The sequence below is a fragment of the Pinus tabuliformis genome, chromosome 9 (genome assembly GCF_031772625.1).
Source record: "Pinus tabuliformis cultivar Carrire ecotype Pingquan chromosome 9, CPIR1, whole genome shotgun sequence".
NCBI lineage: Eukaryota > Viridiplantae > Streptophyta > Pinopsida > Pinales > Pinaceae > Pinus > Pinus tabuliformis.
The window spans coordinates 1,448,419,108-1,448,440,253 of record NC_142307.1 but is presented as its reverse complement, the minus strand read 5'-3'; the positions used below and the strand labels follow the sequence as shown (position 1 = coordinate 1,448,440,253).

The following is a 21,146-nucleotide window of genomic DNA, read 5'->3' as shown; positions in this document are numbered from 1 at the left end:
ACAACCACCTCGTTATCATAGGAGGAGACATTTTATTTATGATTAACATTAAAAAAATTGCTATTAATTTTTTTTTAAATATTACAAATCCATTCCATATTAAAAATAAAATAAATTACATAAAAAATATAAGAAACTTTTTAAATTTAAATTACTTCATTTTTTTAGATAAAGTTGATATAAAATTATGTTATTAGTCTTTGCTGAAGTTTCTAGGAATCAATTTGTTGGTTGAAAACTATTAGTTTAGCATTGACCAACAACTCATAATGTTTAATTTTGAAAAACAAATATTTATTTTTCAATATTATTGCAAAAAATATTTTTCAAACATTTAGTTCAACCATAATTTGAAGGTCTTATTGTAGCTTTTGGGCCATGTGAATATGTCTTATTTTTCATTGTTAAGCTTCATATGAAACCAACAAAATCTTCCTCATACTAAAAAATAAAATAAAAAAACACTTTCAATTATGTTATCTATCTATCTATCTATCTATATATATATATATATATATATATATATATATATATATATATATATATATAGTTTTTTTTTTTAAATATTACAAATCCACTCCATATTAAAAATAAAATAAATTACATAAAAAATATAAGAAACTTTTTAAATTTAAATTACTTCATTTTTTAAAATAAAGCTGATATAAAATTATGTTATTAGTCTTTGCCAAAGTGTCTAGGAATCAATTTGTTGGTTGACAACTATTAGTTTAGCATTGACCAACAACTCATAATGTTTAATTTTGAAAAACAAATATTTATTTTTTAATATTATTGCAAAAAATATTTTTCAAACATTTAGTTCAACCATAATTTGAAGGTCTTATTGTAGCTTTTGGGCCATGTGAATATGTCTTGTTTTTCATTGTTAAGCTTCATGTGAAACCAACAAAATCTTCCTCATACTAAAAAATAAAATTAAAAAACACTTTCAATTATGTTATCATATCTATCTATCTATCTATCTATCTATCTATCTATCTATATATATATATATATATATATATATATATATATATATATATATATATATATATATATATATATATATATATATATATATATATATATATATAGATATATATATATATATCAGGCACTCATTGCTTAACTCAAAAATCAATGTTCTTAGAATGGCTCGAAACCTGAACGACTGCATATGTCTCAGAAAAATTATCCTAACGCAACTTGTTTCGTCAGAAACCGAGTTCGTATGAGAAAGTTATTATGTTCTGATTGCTTTGCTAAACAAGCGAAATTTGGAAAAAAATGCCTAGTCACTGGACAATCAACAGTCCGTACTGTTGATGTGGCAGGTGACTAGGCATGGTCAACATTGGTCAATGGAGAATCATAGATCGACAAGTAGCATTATCTGGTGGATTGTACAATGGTTTGTTCATGCGTTTTTATTGGTTCATTTTTGGACCAATGGGAGAATGCCACGTGGCAAGCCCACAAGCTAGCCCTCCCCCTCATGTGAACACAATATATATAACCGCAAACGGTAATGTTAACTCTGGCGGGCTCCAACCATACATCACTCCAATAGTTAGCATGTAAATGATACATAACCCCGGCGGTCAAGGTAACAAACTCCTCCAAAACCATGACATTAACTTGCATGTGAACACCACAACCTCAAACCATTAGTTAACTTTGACGGTTCCACTCTAACATTCAAAGTGACATAACCATTACATGTGATTAGGTCTATTAAGTCGCTAGAGGTTACGGGTTGTTTAGCGCTAATCCGGTTTTGAATTTAATTAAGCGCAGTTAAGCCTTAATTAACTATGAGTTAATCTGGTAGTAAATTAGGCAGTGCCCTTAAATTTGGTCCTGCCACCAAATTTAGCGGCATTAACTAGACATGTTCCAGAATTAGAGGAGAAAATGTAGGAAAAGGTTAACTGATCTCTAGAGAAGTCAATTTTCGACCAAATTGAGCTCAAAAAGAGGTGTTATTGGCTAATTTGGACATTCTGAACACATTGGTGCAGGTATTCCCCTTCTAACCCCCTGGTTAACTGAATGGGCTAGTCTTAGAAAGAATATAACATAACCCAACATCCTTCCACTTGTTGTTTTCTTTCCACAGAGGGCCACAAGAGAGCTTAGTCATTTATCCAACCCTACAACACCCATTATATCTCTACACCAAGAGAATTTCTCAGAGCTCACAGATTTTTTCAATGCATCTATAGTATTCTTCAAAGTGTCCACCTTTACCAACAACACCTTCTTGTCTTCTATCATATCCCTCACAAAGTGATACTGAACATCAATGTGCTTTGTCTTTGAATGATATGTAGGGTTCTTTGCCAAGAAAATTGCACTTTGGCTGTCAAAGTCTATCCTCATAGCTCCCTGTATTAAGCCCATACTTGAACACAATCCCTACAACCAAACTGCTTCCTTGCTTGCATGAGCGGCTGCCATGTATTCTGCCTCTGTAGTTGATAGTGCCACTACAGATTGTTTCCTACTCATCCAACTGACTACACCTCCAAATAGGTTAAACACATACCCACTTGTAGATCTTCTCTGATCCAGATCTCCAGCCCAGTATGCATCAACAAAGCCATGAATATCCAACACTATGTCCAATCCTGGTCTTCCTTGGTAGCACAAACCATAATCACTAGATCCACGCAAATACCTGAAAACCTGCTTCAGTGTTGTCCAGCGTTCCTTCCCTGGTTTGGCATAAATCTGCTCAATACTCCCACTACATGTGCAATGTCTGGTCTAGTAGAAAACATCGCATACATCAGGCTACCAACTGCAATTGCATATGGAACACGGGACATATCCTCTTCCTCTTCTTGTGTCTTGGGACACTGTTTAGCAGATAACTTTACACCTACAAGAATAGGAACCTTCACCAGTTTACTATCCTGCATATTAAACCTCTGCAATATTGTCTCGACATACTTCCTCTGGTTTAACCAGAGCTTGCTCTTTGCCTGATCTCTTTTAATTTCCATGCCCAAAATATAGTTTGCAGCACCAAGATCTTTCATGTCGAATTTGGAGAACAATTGGGTCTTCAAATCCTGGATAATTTCTTTGTCATTTCCAACCAGCAACATATCATCCACATACAAGACTAGATAATTAACATGGTCACCAATTAATTTAAAATACACACAGTGATCTTCTTTGCTTTTGGTGAAGCCAAGTCCCCGTATAAATGAATAAAATTTTTGATACCACATCCTTGGTGACAGTTTTAAGCCATACAGAGACTTCTTTAACTTGCATACCAATTCTTTCTTACTCTTCACCACAAAGCCTTTAGGTTGCTTCATGTAGATCTCCTCTTCGAGATCCGTGTGAAGAAATGTTGTCTTCATATCCGTCTGTTCTATCTCAAAATGAAAAGCAACAACAACAGATAAAAGTAATCTAATAGAAGTTACCATGGCAACAGGAGAAAAAATATCACCAAAATTAATTCCTGGCACCTGAGAATAACCTTTTGCTACCAACCGAGCTTTGTATTTCTCCACCTTTCCTTTTGCATTTGTCTTCTTCTTGAACACCCATTTGCTACCAATGCATTTCCATCCAGTCAACAACTCCACCAGATCCCAAGCCTCATTTTTGTGCAAAGATGCCATTTCATCAACCATGGCCTCTTTCCAGAGTTTTCCATCCTTTGAATCTACTACTTCCTTCATAGTTATGGGATCATTATCAGTAATAGATAAAGAAAAAATTGAATAGAAATCAGATGGACTATACCTTTTCGGCTGCCTTCTTTCTCGAATTAATCTTCTCACACTTGGAGTTTGTGGCTCTTCATCTTCTGATTCCTCCTCTGCTGTAGAGTCTGATTCTTCCTCTTTTAGCTCAAACTCTATCTTCTCAAGTTCCTTTGGTTGGACTTCATGTTTAATAACATCTTTCAACTTTCTAAACACCACATCTCAACTCTACACAACCTTCCTTATTACCGGGTTCCAAAGCTTATAACCCTTTAAACCATCCTTATACCCAATAAATATGCACTTTTTAGATTTACTATCCAACTTGGTTCATTTCTCCTTTGGAACATGTACATATGCATCACATCCAAATACCCTCAGATGTGAAAGAGAGGGTTTCTTACCAGTCCATACCTCTTATGGAGTCTTATCCTCCAACGCTGATGAAGGTGATCTATTGACCAGGTAACATGTTGTTTCCGCCGCCTCTGCCCAGAATTCCTATCCTAACCCAGCACCACTGAGCATGCCTCTTGCCCTTTCCATCAACGTCTTGTTCATTCTTTCTACAACTCCATTTTGGTGAGGTGTATATGGAGTAGTCTTCTGTCGTGCTATACCACACTTCTTATAGAATTCTTCAAATTCATTACTGTAAAACTCTCCACGGTTATTTATCCTCAGCACCTTTATCTTCTTCTTTGTTTGGTTTTCCACCAAAGCCTTAAATTATTTAAACTTGTTAAAGACTTCAGATTTCTTCTTAAGGAAATATATCCATGTATTCCTTAAGAAATCATCTATAAATGATACATAGTGCACAGAATTACCCAGTGATGGAACCTTCACAAGTCCAAACACATCACTGTGTGCAAGCTCTAATATCTATTTCACGCTCTTACCACCAGAGGGGAAACTCACCCGATTCTGTGTCCCATATACACAATTTTCACAGAAATCAAAATCCAGAGAGCTATTACTCATACCTTCTACCATACCTTTACCATGAAGTATTCGAAGGCCCTTCTTTCCAATATGTCCAAGCGTTTGATGCAACAACATGGTCTTCTCTCCAGAGACCACTAAATTTTCTGCTCCACTTTCAGGAACCACAGAACTGTTGCACCCATCAACGACAGTGCTACCTTGTAGCTTGTACAAAGTTCCAATCCGAACTCCCCGCATCAATACCAGTGCTCACTTAACCATCTTGTAGGCATCGTCCTCAAACACTGTTTTTACACCTGCATCATCCAGCTTGCTTACAAAAATCAAATTTCTGGCCAATGCAGGAATATGTAGAACACTCGAAAGTGTTCTAACCCTTCCACCTTGCAACTTCAACTTTACTTTTCCGTGACCAATGATTCTAGCCTTCTTATCATCCCCTAAGAAGACATCACCACCATCGTATTTCTCATACTCGCAGAACCACTCTCTATGGGGAGTGAAGTGAAAGGATGCACCTGAGTCAATCAACCATGCCTCATGATCTACATGTGTACTTGAAGAAGCCAAGTACACATCCCCACCTTCATCTGAGGTGGTTTTCACCTCTGCAGAAGGAGCATCATCAGATCCATTTCCTTTATCAGGAACTTTAGATTTACAATCCCTTTTGTAGTGCCTTTCATTTCCCCATTTCTAGCACGCCACCTTTACAGGTTTTCCTGGAGATTTATATCTCCCTCTAGATTTATACCTCCCACTCGATGACTTAGTTTTGTTTCTGTTCTGGGACCATCCTCGTATAGGCAAAGCACCACCATTCTGGCTCTCCATATTTTTCTGTCTCATATCCTCCGTTAGCAAGGATGAGACTATTTCATCAAACTGCAAGGTAGTTGCATTGCTACCTATTGCAATAACAAGACTATCCCATGAATCTAGTAGAGAACACAACAAAATAATGCACTTATCGTCATTTGAAATTTTGATATCAACAGACGATAATTGACTTACCACAGTATTAAACACATTCAGATGCTCTTTCACCGAGTCTCCATCTTTCATCCTCAGGTTATATAGCTTTTTTCGTCGGAACACTTTATTCACCAGAGACTTAGATTGGCATAAAGTCCCTAACTTGTCCCACAAAGCCTTCGTCATAGCTTCCCCTGATACATTCAGCAATACTGAATCTGAGACACACAATCGTATTGTGCTCTTTGCCTTTCGATCCAACTTCTTCCATTCTTCATCTGACACTCTCGTTGGTTTAGTACCTGAATCTACCATGATCCACTGATCTTTATCCACCAACAGATCCTCCATATTGAGTTTCCATAACTCAAAACTCTGACCATTAAATTTCTCGATCTCTATCTTTCCACTGCTCGCCATCTCCTTTCACCACTAGAATCAATCCTGCAGATCTCCCACTTAATAGGGTCTACCACAAGCCTAAGAGAAACCCCTCAACAATAAAGGTGTCCCCTTGAAGCCAAAACAACTCTAATACCAAATGTAGGTTTTAACCCTGTACAGAAATTACCCACATACGAATTCTAAAACACAGAAAATAAACAATTTGAGAGCATAAGACATAAAACACATATAGACAGAGATTTTCCCATGGATCCCAAAACTAGGACTACTAGCTTGATTTTTCATTATGTTCCTTTGAAAGTTACAATACATATTTATACATGTCGAAACATCTAATACCATGGATCGAAAACCATCACGTCCAAAACCATGGATCGAAAACCATCGCGTCCAAAACTATGTGTGAAAAATCATGCAAAAAACTATAGGTATGTCTGCCCAACCTAATATAGCGTGGGGCTTTGCCCCACTTCTAACCCCCTGGTTAACTACATGGGCTAGTCGTGGAAAGAATATAACACAACCCAACAATAAGGAGCCTTAGAGCTTTGTAAACAACATTTTTTCTACATTGAGATAATACAGAGGCCCAAGCCATGGAAGATGGACCAAGGAGATGTAGCCCAGGATGGGTGAACTCCTTCATCAAAACACTATGTTAATGTGTCTCTTTGATGGTTTGTTGTACTCTGAATATTTGAAATTCAATATTTGTTTCTGAAGCTATTTTTCTCATGAATGTATTTTTAAACTTAAGGAAATTTGCCTGATTGTATGCACAAATAGCTAATAAAACCTCAGCACAAGAAGAAATAAGTAAGAATATGTTTATAAATATGTAATTTCTATTAGCACAACAAATCTAATCATACAAAAATATATCAAGTTGGCATCATAGCAAAGGTTGAATTGCTTGATTTCTCGATTTTGTGCAATTAGGATTTTAATGGTTGCAAAATTGTGATGCTTACAAGGTTAAAGTTGCAGAAAGTTGAAGGGAAGCTATTGGTTGCAACTCCTGAAGTAATGCCTAGAAGAAGGAAAGCCACAAGGCCACAATCTCCACCACCAAAAGTTCCAATTCCAGCTGCATTTGAAACTCCTCAAGTTTTGTCTTCAACTGAGATTGAAGAGGTACAAGTAGCACCAATTTTTGAGCCTAAATCCATAGCCATTATGTCTGGAGAAAGAGAGCCTGAAGGTCCCTCTTTAGAAGAGGAAGAATTAAAGAAACATTTCTATACTTTAACTGAGATGGTTAAAGTCCTGTATGAAGAGAGGAACACTAGAATGGTTGGAGAGAGTTGTAAGCCTCGACATGGAGAAGGAAGCTTAGAGGACAAAAAAGATGAGAAGAAGGATTCTAAAGGGAATGGTGGAAATCCACCTCCATCTCCACGATCCTCATCAATTTTCGTCATCATCTTCACCATCTCACACAACATCATCTTCCACTACCACCACTAAAATAGCCCATACTCATTCCAAAACCCCAAAAGGAAAGACTCCATTACTTAAATTGGACATAAAATTTGAACTTCCCATGTACAATGGAGAGGTGAATGTAGAAAAGTTGGACAATTGGATTCGATAGTTGGAGGTATACCATAGAATTCAGAACCTTCAAGAAGATGACATAAATATGTAGTTGGCTTCATTGAGGCTAGAAGGAGCTGCACTAGTTAGGTGGGAAGAAAAAACTCAAGAGGAAATGGGAATCCATGGTAAGATATCCATCACTTAGGTTGAATTTGTTTCTGCAATTAAAAGACAATTTTATTCTTTAGCCTATATGCAAAAAGCCATTATGAGTTGGCAAAATTTTAGGTAGCTTAAAGGCCAAACAATCTAAGATTATATACAGAAGTTTAGGAAAAGGGCTTTGTTATTAGGAGTGAATTTGAATTCCCAAGATAGACTGCTGAAATATATTGGGGGTTTATATTCCTATCTAAAACATACTATTCTTATGTTCAATCCAAAAAATTTAGATGAGGTATGTTTGCAAGCCACACACCATGAATCTAGAGGAAAGAACATTCAGGAAGAGGGTAGTAAGAGGAATCCATTCAAGGGCAAGGAGAAAGATAAGGCTGGAAAATCGAAGGGAAAGAAAAATGCAAGTGTGAAGAAAGAAGGGGAGAAAATCACATGCAAACACTATTCCAAAGAGTGGAATGATGAAGTCCACTACTGGAAATTGCATCCTGAATTAAGGACTAAGAAATAAAACAATAAGGAAAAACAAAATACGACCACTACCACACAATATGACCTTGGTTCAGATTCTGGTGATGAGACCAAGAATTCAGCCATGGTTACAAAAGGAAAAGAAACGGCTGCAAGCACTAGTTCATCATGTAGTCAAAACAACACTCCAAATGAAGATTCAAGAAAAAAGTTGTTTCATGTTAGAGTGATTTCAAATAATACAAATATTGATGCATTATTTAATAGTGGGTCACAATCAAACTTGATTTTAGAATACTTGGTTAAAAAACTAAACCTTGAAATTGTACCTCATCATAAGCCATATAAATTGGGTTGGATAGTTAACAATGCAAATTTACAGGTTACGAGGAAGTGTTTATTCAAGTTCTCCATTACTGAAAATTTCATTGATGAAGTTGTGTTAGATGTAGTTCCACATGAAATCTCAGGAATCACTTTGGGTAGTCCTTATTTGTATGATGGAAAAGCAGTATTTTATCGCCATGACAACAAACACATATTGCTCAAGAATGGGGTGCAGTACATACTGAGAGCCCATCACAAAAGGATGAACATTTCTTTGCTTAATGCAGGGTGGATGAAGAGACTAGTAAATGCAAGTAAAAATTTTGTGCTTCTCATGATCAAGAAAAATAATGATATTGATTATGAATCTTTTGAAGGTTGTGATGATAAATTGAAATCTGATTTGTTTGATGTGGTAAATAAGCATGGCGGGATGTTTCAGGAACCAAAGGGGTTACCTCCCAGTAGGCGAATTTAGCATGAGATTCAGTTGCAACAGGATATTCCACTTTTGAACTTTGGCATGTATCAAATGTCTATTATGGAGAGCTTGGAAATCAAAAAGAAAATTCAAGAATTGTTGAGCAAGGGTATCATACACCCATCTACTTCGCCATGTGGTTCACCCATTGTCTTAGTGCCAAAGAAGGATGGAACTTGGCGCATGTGTGTGGATTTCCGTGCATTGAACAAAATCATGGCAAAGAATCATTATCCACTCCCAAGAATTGATTATTTGCTTGATCAGTTGAGGTATGCAAAGTATTTCACTAAGTTATACTTACGAAGCTGTTATCCTCAAGTTAGTATAGCTGAAGAAGACATTTGGAAAAGTACCTTTAAAACTAAACAAGGATTATTTGAGTGGCTTGTTATGCCTTTCGGTCTTACAAATGCTCCAACTACTTTCATGAGGGTAATTAATGGTGTATTGAGACCATTTCTAGACGATTTTGACATTGTCTACATAGATGATATCCTCATATTCAGCAAGTCAAGAGATGGACATGTCATGCATGTAAACAAAGTACTTGATGTATTGAGAAAAGAATAGTTGTTTTTAAAGATGTTGAAGTGTGAATTTGGAAAGACTTCTTTAGTGCATTTGGGACACATTGTTGGAGGAGGTGAGGTAAAGATAGACCCTTCTAAGGTTGAGGTCACTCCGAATTGGCCCAAGCCCAATACAGTTATAGAGGTAAGAAACTTTTTAGGGGCAACACAATATTGGAAAACGTTTATTGCTAATTTTTCTTCTATTGCAGCTCCATTACATGCATGGACAACTGTCAAGAAAGTCTTCCATTGGGGAGATGTACAACATAAATAATTTTATGCTCTGAAGAAAAATATAAGTGAAACACTAGTATTAGCACTTCCAGATCTTAGACAGTCATTCGAGATTCAAACGGATGCAAGTGATTATGCCATGGGAGAAGTTATATTGCAACATGGTAAGCCCATTTCATTTCATTGTGAAATCTTTAAAGGAGTTGTAACTAACTATTCCGCATATGACAAAGAACTTTATGCATTGATACAAAGTGTTAAGAAATGGAAGCACTATTTGATGGGGAAGGAGACCATCAACCATTGTAGTGTTTATAGTCACAGTCAAAGTTGTAGCAGTCACGACATTTCATATGGATGGTTTTTCTATGACAATTTCATTTGGTTATCAGGTAAAGAAAGGGAATCTACAATAAGGTAGTTGATATGCTTTCAAGGCCTATTGTAAATTCATCTGTTATACTCAAGCATAATTCTGTTTTGCATGAAAGTTACTTAGAACAATATGCAAATGATAGTGACTTTCAAGAAGTATATGCAAGCTTGAGTCAAGGAAATCAAATTGAAGAGTTGGATTATCATGTAAATAACAGTTTTTTGTATCATTTGGGCAAGTTGTATATTCCACAGGGAGAAACAAACAGTATCATAAGGCAGGCATGCACTTCATTGATTGCTGGACACTTTGGTGTAGGCAAGATAGTAGTGAATCTTCAAAGGTATCGTTATTGGCCACACATCTTGGATAATGTTTCTTGTTTCATAAGAGGATGTTCTTTATGTGCTACAAGTAAGCCTATCAATATGAAACTTGGTTTATACACTCCACTTGCAGTACCTTCATGTCCATGGGAGAGTATCTCAATGGATTTTGTAGGAGGTCTTCCATTGTCAAGGAAAGGTCATGATTACTTATATGTAGTTGTAGACAGGTTTAGCAAAATATGCATACTGACACCATGTAAAAAGAAAATTACAGCTAAACAAACAACTCATCTTTTCTTCCAAAACATTTGGGTTCATTTTGGTCTTCCTACTTCTATTGTAAGTGATCGAGATTCTCGATTTGTTGGGAATTTTTGGTCGAATTTGTGGGACACGATGGACACAAATTTAAATAAGAGCACAACCATTCATCCACAAATAGACGAACAAACTAAGGTGGTCAACATATTCTTAGAGGATATTGCAGAAAACATCCCAAGTTGTCAGATGAACAGTTGCATTACATACAACATGCATACAACAGGGCAAAGCATTCTTCCACAAACACATCGCCATTTGAGCCATGTTATGGTTAATTGCCAAGATCTCCATTGGACTTCATCTTTGAGAAAGATCTTGCCATCAATGGTCACAGTGACATCAATAAGGCAAAGAAGCTCATGGAGAAAATTCACTTCATACATCATACAGTGTAGGAACATCTTGAGAAAAGTCAAAGAAGCTACAAGGCAAGGCATGACAAACACCAGGTTGATCACAAATTTCAATTTGGCGACGAAGTTTGGTTATATATTAGCAAAGAGAGGTTTCAAGGGGAAGGTAAAAAGCTTAAACCAATTCATTATGGTCCTTTTAAAATTATGGAAAAGATTGGTACCAATGCATTTAGGCTTGATTTTCCTCCCTAAATGCAAATATACTCTGTTGTTAATTTTGAGAATTTGAGATTGTTTGAGCCTCCTTTGATTGATGATCAAGGAGAGCATATTCAGCTGCCACCAATAGATGACTTTTCGCCAGAATATCGAGGTGAACTTCAGCAGGATCTCACACTTGACAAAATAACCAAAACTTCAAAGAGAGGGGATGTTGAATACCTTAGAGTGGGACTCTAGCGACAAAAGCCTTCTCAAGCCAAATGGTTGCAGACTGAGAAGGTGAGGGAGTTGTACCCTCACCTGCCGAATAATTGATAGTATATTTTGGGGTCCAAAATGCTTCCAGTGGGGAGGAATGATTAGGTGCTTAGTATTTAGCTCAAAAAAAAAAGTTCTCACAATGGTTCAAAACCTGAACGACCGTGTTCGTCTTGGAAAAGCGATCCTAACGCAACTCATTTCATCCAAAATTGAGTTCGTATGAGAAATTTATTGTGTTATAATGGCTTTGTTGAACAAGTAAATTTTGCAAAAGAAATGCCGAGTCACTGCACTATTAGTAGTTTGTACTACTAACGTGGCAGGTGACTAGGCATGGTCAACATTGGCCAATGAAAAATCAAGGATCGACAAGTGGCATTATCTGGTTGGATTGTATAGTGGTTTGTTCACACGCTTTTATTAGTTCATTTTTGTACCAATGGAAGAATCCCACGTGGCAAGCCTCGAGGCCACGATGTGGCACCTCCCAAAGGTTAGATTTGAGGTCTAACAGTGGAGTAAAATTTATTGGCGATAGTTGGGGTCAAACCCATGACTTACTGCACGCAAACCATATGCCTTACCAACTATGCTATAGGGTAGTTCTTACCCTATCTATTCTCCAGATATATTTAATTTGTAATCATTTGGAGGTTGGAGGTTAGGAGAGGTCCAGCCTACAGGCCAGCCCTCCCCCGCATGTGAACACAATGTATATAACTGCAAATGGTAACATTAACTCTGGCGGGCTCCAACCATACAACACTCCATCAGTTAGCATGTGAACGATACATAATCCCGACGATCAAGGTAACAGACTCCTCCAAAACCATGACATTAACTCTCATGTGAACACCACAACCTCAAACCATTAGTTAACTCCAAAGTTCCACTCTAACATTCAATGCGACATAACCATTACATGTGACCAGATCTATTAAGCCGTCGGAGGTTACGGGTTGTTTAACGCTAATCAGGCTTTGAATTCAATTAAGCACAGTTAAGCCTTAATTAACTATGAGTTAAACTGGCAGTAAATTTGGCGGTGCCCCTAAATTTGGGTCTGCCACCAAATTTAGCGGCGTTGACTGGAGATGTTCCAGAATTAGAGGAGAAAATGTAGGAAAAGGCTGACTGAGCTCTAGAGAAGTCAATTTGCAAACAAATTGAGCTCAGAAAGAGGGGTTCTTGGCTAATTTAGACATTCTGAACACATTGGTGCAGGTATCAGAAGCCTTAGAGCTTTGTAAATAGATTTTTTTCCACATTGAGTTAATACAAAGGCCCAAGCCTTGGAAGCTGGACCACGGAGATGTTGCCCAAGAGGGGTGAACTCCTTCATCAAAACACTGTGTTAATGTGTCTTTTTGATGATTTGCAATACTCTGAATAATTGTTGTTCAGTATTTGTTTCTGAAGCTATTTTTCTAATGAATGCCTTTTTAAACATAAGAAAATTTACCTGATTGTGTGTGCAAACAACGAATAAAACCTTAGCACAAGAAGAAATAAGAAAGCATATGTTTATAAATATGTAATTGTTATTAGCACAACAAAATTAATCATACAAAAATAGATCATATATATATCTATCTATCTATATATATATATATATATATATATATATATATATATATATAATATATATATATATATATATATATATATAATATATATCTATATATATATATATAGTTGATGTAAAATTAATGTAAAAATTGAAGTATTTCATTTATTAAGGACATTCATTTTTTGTTTTCCCTATTTTTTAATTTGTTAATATAAGTATTATTTTACCGTACATCTCAATGACTCTAATGATAAAGATGAATATGTTGGCATATGATGAACATGAATAAGTTGGATTGACAATGAGCTTATATGAAAGTAATCCTTTAGTTGATGTTATCTTACATATTTATGTAGAACCATCATAGATTAACCAAGCACATAAAATATAAAAAATATTTAGATGCAAACTTCTTTTTGAGTGAAAATTTGAGAAAAGGTTTCCACCTCCCAGCATTTTATTCCTCTAGGCTCTTTATAGATCTAAATATTAAAGATGAATTTATGCTCATTTTGAGCAAAACACTAATAAAATATTTTAGCTATAAATTTGTTTTATCTTCACTCCTCTTATATAATATATACATAGTTGACATTGAATATTTTATTAATGATTCACAATCTCCACATTAAAATGTTCATACATACACACCATGTTTGGAAATAGAAAACATATATAGATAAGATACCATCTCTTTCTCCACACACACACACATATATTTGTGTACTCAAAATGCATATTGAAATATTTGATTTATGAGTCATATTAATATTTTTTTGTTACTAATATTTTTAAAATATTTTATATCAATTTCATATTAAGAATGGAATAAATTACATATCCATCCTAGAATAGAAAGTGAAAATACAAGAATTTTTTTTATTTAAATTACTTTAAATTTCTTTACATAAAATTGATATAAAATTATGTTATTTAATATGGACATTGAAATATTTTATTTATGGGTGGCATTATTTTTTTGTTATGAATATATTTTTGTTTTAAATATTAAATGTAAATTGAATATATAAAATGAATTACACAACATATAATATCAATAATATTATTTTTATTTGTCAATTATCAAATTTCGTCCATATTCAACATGGAGTTGACACATATATCTTCTTCTAAAATAAAAACAAAATATTCTTTAAATAAAAAAAACACATTGTTGACTATAATAAAAAAACAAAAATAAATTTACATGTTTAAGTGAAGGCCATTTGTAATAATATTTTATTTTCATTCTCAATCATAAATAAAATATTTGAATATCCATGTGATGTAAAAGAAAATTTTATTAACTCTTAAAAAGTGATAAGTAACTAAAAGTATAAAAAAAACCGATGTATTTTACTAGGCATAATTCTTATATTTTTTAAAAATATTTCATTACAATAAATTATTTGAATATCTATACTAACTAACATTAATTTTATATATATTGAAATAAAGTTTATACAACCCCTATGGCCCTGGGGATTTGGCATTGGAAATGCAGCGGAAGAGATTCCCAATGTCCAATTCCAATCTCTGACATAGTGCAGCTTTTTATTCTGCCTTCCAATAGTAGAAAAAATTGACAACTTATTTATTTAAAAGTCAAACATCAGTTTGAAAGGCGCGGCAAGATCACTGGGGCTGCAGGCCATTATTGATTGTTTTATTTATAATTTCTTCAAATGCTTCCATGGCAGTTGGCGGCAAACAAACAGGAACTATGATCCCTCTACTGTCTGTCTTCGAGGCGGGTGCTAAATATGTGAAGTGTGGCATTGCCGGATAAACAGGACACGCATACACAGCTTTTCCCCACCCGAAATCCGACTCTGCTATGTGAAGCAAAACTTTGGAAACGTCTGAAACGATGAAAGAGCCATCCGAGGTACTGAGAGGGCGGCCATTGACCTGCGCCAAATCAATCATACATCGCATATATTCATCATTCACTCTTCTATTGCCATCTTTAATCAATTTCACAGCGTAAGACAACGGGCGGTGAGTGAGATCCCGGGCTGTTGTCGTAGCGTTGGCGGAGGCAAGTGTGTTGCCATAGTAACCAGCTGGAAGAGCCGGTCGAAATCGATTCCGGGCATTTAATGGAAACATGAATGCCAATTCCTGGTCAGCAGGTATATTGAGAGCCACTGTTCTCGATTGCCACAAGCAAGCCGATATTACTTCAAATGGGGTGGAAAGTTTGAGACCATTTACCTGTCTTTTTAAAGCTGCAAGTTCTTTTGAACCAAAGTAGAACGATTTCAACCTCATTTTCTCTACTGCAGCAGCCCCTGGCACCAATGATTCCTGATATTTATCTTCAAACTCATAGTATTCACGGAGGCCCGGGTAATCCGCAGTTGGCTTGGCTCTGGGTCGAAGGATTTCTCTATCCCAAACTGGAGGAACCTTAGAGCTTGGTGCCCCTCTTGCTATTTCACAAAGAGACTTCAGAAATTGTAAGATTCCAGTGCCGTCACTAACGCAGTGGTTGAAACGCAACCCTACTACGAAGCCTCCGCATCGGAGCCGCGTTACCTGGCGAAAAAGCAAGTTCAATTCACAAAGCTCATGCGTCAAATTTCTGTAAAATTACGAGATATATTTTATTTAATTCAATTGGTAAATAGAATAATGCCTCTAAGCGTCAAAGTCGCTTAGAAATTATACCATGGGTTTGTTCCTAAGTCTAACTTGGAGAGGAGACCCATCTTTTCTTTGTGGGACTTGATTTTATGATGGTTATTATTAAAGTTTTTTGAAATTATAGGTAATTTATTGAATTAAAAAAAAAACACATATTTTTATAATTTTATTTTTATGTTTAAAATGTATTAATTTAAGTTGTTTAAAATTTTTTCCGTATTCAGTTTTTGTGATCCATAATGAATTAAGCAAATGTTTTTGGTAGAAATCATATAACAAAAATTTTTGATTAATAAATTAATATCATAATTTAAATATTATATCTGGTCCTGATGATGAACCACACTTGTTAGTTCGAAACTTGTTGACCAAAAATTTCTTAATTGTTTAAGATTAAAATATATTTAATACTTATTAAATTTGGAAGATGACTATCATAAGAAATATTTTGAAATTAAATTTTAATTTAGATATATTCATGATATTTAAAAGAGAAAGTATAGATATGTATATTTTGGAAATTATTAATATTTAGAATTTTTTTATAAGAAAAAGTATATATACGTTTTTTTTAGGTCTAATAGACCAAAGTTTGGTCTCAGTGAACTTTAACCACCACCACTATCATAAACAAAAAAAAATGAAATTGAACTTTAATTTAAATATATTGAAAACACTTTAAGAAAAAATATATTTTCTCTTCAACCCTTTTAATATCCTAAATATAATGTTTTGGGAATTTTCATATCTGAAATAATATGTTTTTATAAAAATATTATTAATTTTACAAAATATTATATTTATTTAAATTAAATTATTTAAAAAATTAAATTAATTAAATTTAAATTATTTTAAAAATTAAAATAGATTGTTTAAAAAATTTAAATAAAAAATTATTAAAAAAGCAATTTTATTTATATTTTTAAATAAAAGGAATTAAATATAAGACACATGCGATGTTATACTTAGTATTAAAATTTAAGGCCAAGTTGTAAATTTACTTGAAATTGTCATCAACAAATAGACACAAAAAATAGGGGTTGAAGAGAAATTATGACAAAAGATGGTCCATAAAAGATTCGATGGAAGTGAGATTCATATATATTATTATAGGAATATTATTTTTGGAAAGAATTAAGAGTTTATTTTATTTATTTATAATGGTTGGTGTGTGGAACTAGTTTTCTGTTTTTTTTTTTTTTTTTATATCTTTTGTATATTTTGTTTAGTTAACCAGTTAAAAGAGTGGAAAGAGTGGAAGACTTAAATGATAGGATTACATTTTTGTGATTTATATTATGAAAAATAAGAAAATTTTAAGTAAAAATTATATTATCTTATTTTTAAAATTATATCATTAAAATTTTGTTAACTTAAAAATCACATCATCAAAATTTTATGAGCTAACCTTATGGTTTAGTTTCTCCTCCGTCCAAGATAAATTTACACATATACATGTCCCATTGCTTCCTAAAATTTTAAAATATTATATAAAAATTTAAATATCCTAAATTTCCATATAAATATTTAAAAACATCACATTGAAATTTAAATATCCAACTATGCATGCGATTTATCATAAACAAATTGAAAACGCCAATGACCAGCCCAAGCTGAAGCAGAAGAATTTGGAAAATGGCAATGACCAACCTGAAACAGAAGAATTGGAGAGTCTGTAATGGTGTCCGATCCTGGAACGTTGTTTATAAACTCAAGAGCACCAGGAATAGGTGGAGAGAGATCGCCCAAGTCTTCCAAGGAAATATCTGCCTCGGCCTCTACAAGAAGAACTCCTTGACCAGTACAGTCCATTATAAGCTTACCTTTATCATCTGCATTTCTCAGTCTTCCGGCAAAGGGATAGTAATCTACCAGAAGCTTTCCCAAAGCCTCTCCAATAACTTGGAATGGATCATTCTTCCCATGACCATTCATGGAGGAATTGCAGGGGGGTGCATAAAACATAAGTATGTTGACATGAAACCTTAATCCCAATTGATCGTCAATATTGGTAAGATAAAGAGGTTGGGTGGGAGTGGGGCGGTTCGGGGAAACAAGAAGAGGTGGGCGTTTAGTGACTGTAAATTGGCGGGGAGACTCCTTTGGAAATAGTAGAGGAGGAGGCAGCGGGGGTCGAACAGGAGCCACTACTGGAGTTGCTGGTGCCTGTCTCGCTACTGTCCATCCTAATGCAAGAACCGCCATTTAAACACAGACTTGGAAGATTTGCCTGCAAATTAAAACGATAAGAGAGCAATATTGCTATCTGCACAACTTGGTATTATGGTATGCATGGGAAGCCAAATTTATAGATGTTCCTGTGCTTGTTTTGCACAGTGTAATTATAATCAATTGACGGTTTAGTGGAACCGGTGGTCTGGTTGTTGAAACGCTTTATAATGGCGATTTTTACTAAATTTATGTAGTCCAAGGATATTCTGGCGTACTTTTCTATTACATATAATCTCCTCCTGCCTTTCATAAGGTCAATATACGCTTTAACGGCACCGTTGAATTTTTTATGGTTCCTGGTGGCAGAGCGGTATTGATTTTATGCGTTTATGAACATGGCCACTTAAAAAGCTAGCAGGGATAATGTTAAAAATAACGGTTCATGGCCAGTGATAATTACAGATATTTTTGAACGTGGCAAGGCCAACAACCCGGTAAGAATATATGGGGTGGTAGAGTTGTTTTTTTCAAAGTTATTGAAAATTGCAGATATTTGAACAACTTTATAAGAACATAGGGATAGATACGGATTAAATATAATAAGTCACATAACAGCCAATTCACTTTCAAGTAGGTGTACATCATTGTCAATGAGGTGACCGTTTCTTACCTCGTAGGTTAACATTTTTAATTTTAATTTTTAAATGATTATTTTTAAATAAATAGGTATTTTTATTTGTAAGTTTAGATATTTTTATTAATCTAAAAGTTAACAATAGTGATTATATTTTATTAAAAAAAATTGGCCTTATTCTTATTAGATTTACTCGCCACTAGGTAAATCCCAAACAAATAGTTAATTGCCAAAACGGTATAAGAAACTAAAACTTGAAAGGTCAATTATACCAGAAGTTCAAAATCAAAATACCCCTCACAACCATTAGGCATTAGAGGAGTTGACCAGAGCACAATGATGAAGACCATATCCCAGCGATGGAGGAGGTATAAAGTCACAATGTAAGTGATTTTCCATATGGGCCATCCTTCCTTCAAAGCAGTTCAACTTCTCTTGTATGCGCCGCTTCCCGCTTCGAATGTTGGTCAAGCAGTCTTGCATTTGCCACTGATTACGGTAGATCATTCATGAAATTGACAACCACATTTTGATCATCATGTTGATCCATGCTTAGTTGTTCCAAAAGGTGAGTTACATGACAGCACTAACCATCAAGAGTCTCGAGAGAAGGGGCCTGAACTTCACTTCTAACTAGTTGGGACGGGTGGGGGTCAACCACCTCATCGTGCCCTGGGTCTCCCATCCTTTGAATTTCATGATGACCATGCTCCCCCACCCCCCTTCTCACCCTCCCATGTAATGTCGCATATCTACCTAACAAGCAACTGAAATAACCTAGCTCACAACTCTCTTTCCGACGACCCACCGAGTACCAGTTGCAACAAATCCCTAGACCCTTACATTTTGGTGCTCGAACGATGAGAATGTATGGTTGGAATGGTCTAGGATAATTAGCTAGAACTGGAAGAAAGGGACGAGACCTCCCTGCCTATACCTCCAACTCCCAAAACATAACAACACATAATCAACCAAATAAGCCCAAGATCTAATCCAAGTTACAAGCTTCAAGCCCCTAGATTCAACCCTAGAGTCGTTAACATGTCACCAAACAAGGCCAACAAAGACCAAATATTTCCAGAGATGAAGAAACTCTCCCACCCAAATAATCACAACAATTTTAACTCGAGATGTCCCACATCTAGCTTGAATGGCCTAGGGAATGAATTTCCCCAGCTTTCTCTATATGAGTTTCTCAAAATACTGCAAGTACACATAAGACACAAAAAGACGATCCCCATAAGAAAAGAGAGTGTCACCAGAATTAACTTTTAAAAACAAACACCCCCGTATATAGAGGAAGCACCCCAAAACTCTACGATCTAAGTAAGGAAATTAGGATAAGAAAATAAAATTCCATACCTCTCAGCAAGCTAGAAAATCCAGGGACAATTCTACCAGGAATTCCAACATCCACTAGGCCCCAAGATGTAGTTCTTCCTCACAAACTTCGTGAGATGAAGCTGAACTATAGCATATGATTCTAGGGTCCCAAATGTGCAGCCAATAAACCAATGTTCCTCAATTTTTTTCGCCCCAAGCGCCAGAGCTAACTCCTCACATCCCTGCTCCCAGTCTCCCATCAGAAAATTCCTTCCAGATCTTGGCCTTCTGCTTTGAGAAAACATGCATGCCTCCAATGACCTTGCATCCCATACCACCTTCAAAACCATGAAGCTCATGTCGAGTACTCCCTAAGTGCTTCACCAACACAATAAACACAAATGTGGTGCCTTCCCTTGAATACATCAACTCACCACAGAAGAGATTTTAATGTTGCACGAGACTAGACAGTAGCACAGTGCCACACCACCCCTTTTAGTTGTTAAGAGGGTCAGTGGAGTGGTAGGCACCCACACCATTCTCAAGGATTTTTTAATCCGTCACCCCCATCGAGGAAACCTTGATGTTCTCTAGCATATTATGTATCTAGTTGAACCAGTTGTATATGATCATCAACGACCAAGGGGTTGAATATTTGAGATCTTGTTCCTAATTGCCCCAGTTTGCTAAAATATTTGTTGCTTTATTACCAGTCCTTCTTGAGTGAGAAGTGATAACATATGGGAAGGATAGTAATAATACCTAAATGTGAGTGACCAGAAATTCCAACCTCCAACTTTTAACTACTTTCTTCATTAGAGATCCATGTAATAGTTTTTGCATTGTATCTATTGCGATTCGAGAGTCCCCATCAATATAGAGCTTAGAAAAGCATTCCTCTATTTCTATAATCAACCCTCTTTCTACTGGTTTGAAATTTCGTTAGATTATTAATGGTATACTCACAATAACTTGCATAGATTCGTAAGGCATTTTCCATCTCATCATGAAAAATTCCCTCGTATCCCACTGGTCCTAGGTTTCCTTTATAGGCTCTATCAAAA

The 21,146-nt window shown here is 35.3% G+C and overlaps 1 protein-coding gene and 1 pseudogene across 1 annotated transcript; both read right to left on the bottom strand.

Moving 5' to 3' along the window:
• Positions 1-14,786: 14,786 nt before the first annotated feature.
• On the bottom strand, positions 14,787-16,018 carry LOC149154025 (benzyl alcohol O-benzoyltransferase pseudogene; annotated as a pseudogene).
• A 1,495-nt stretch (positions 16,019-17,513) lies between these two features.
• On the bottom strand, positions 17,514-18,212 carry LOC149154024 (benzyl alcohol O-benzoyltransferase-like). Its single transcript, XM_089444022.1, has one exon. It carries the CDS (start codon positions 18,156-18,158, stop codon positions 17,514-17,516), a length of 645 nt encoding a protein of 214 aa, XP_089300148.1. The 5' UTR covers positions 18,159-18,212.
• Positions 18,213-21,146: the final 2,934 nt, after the last annotated feature.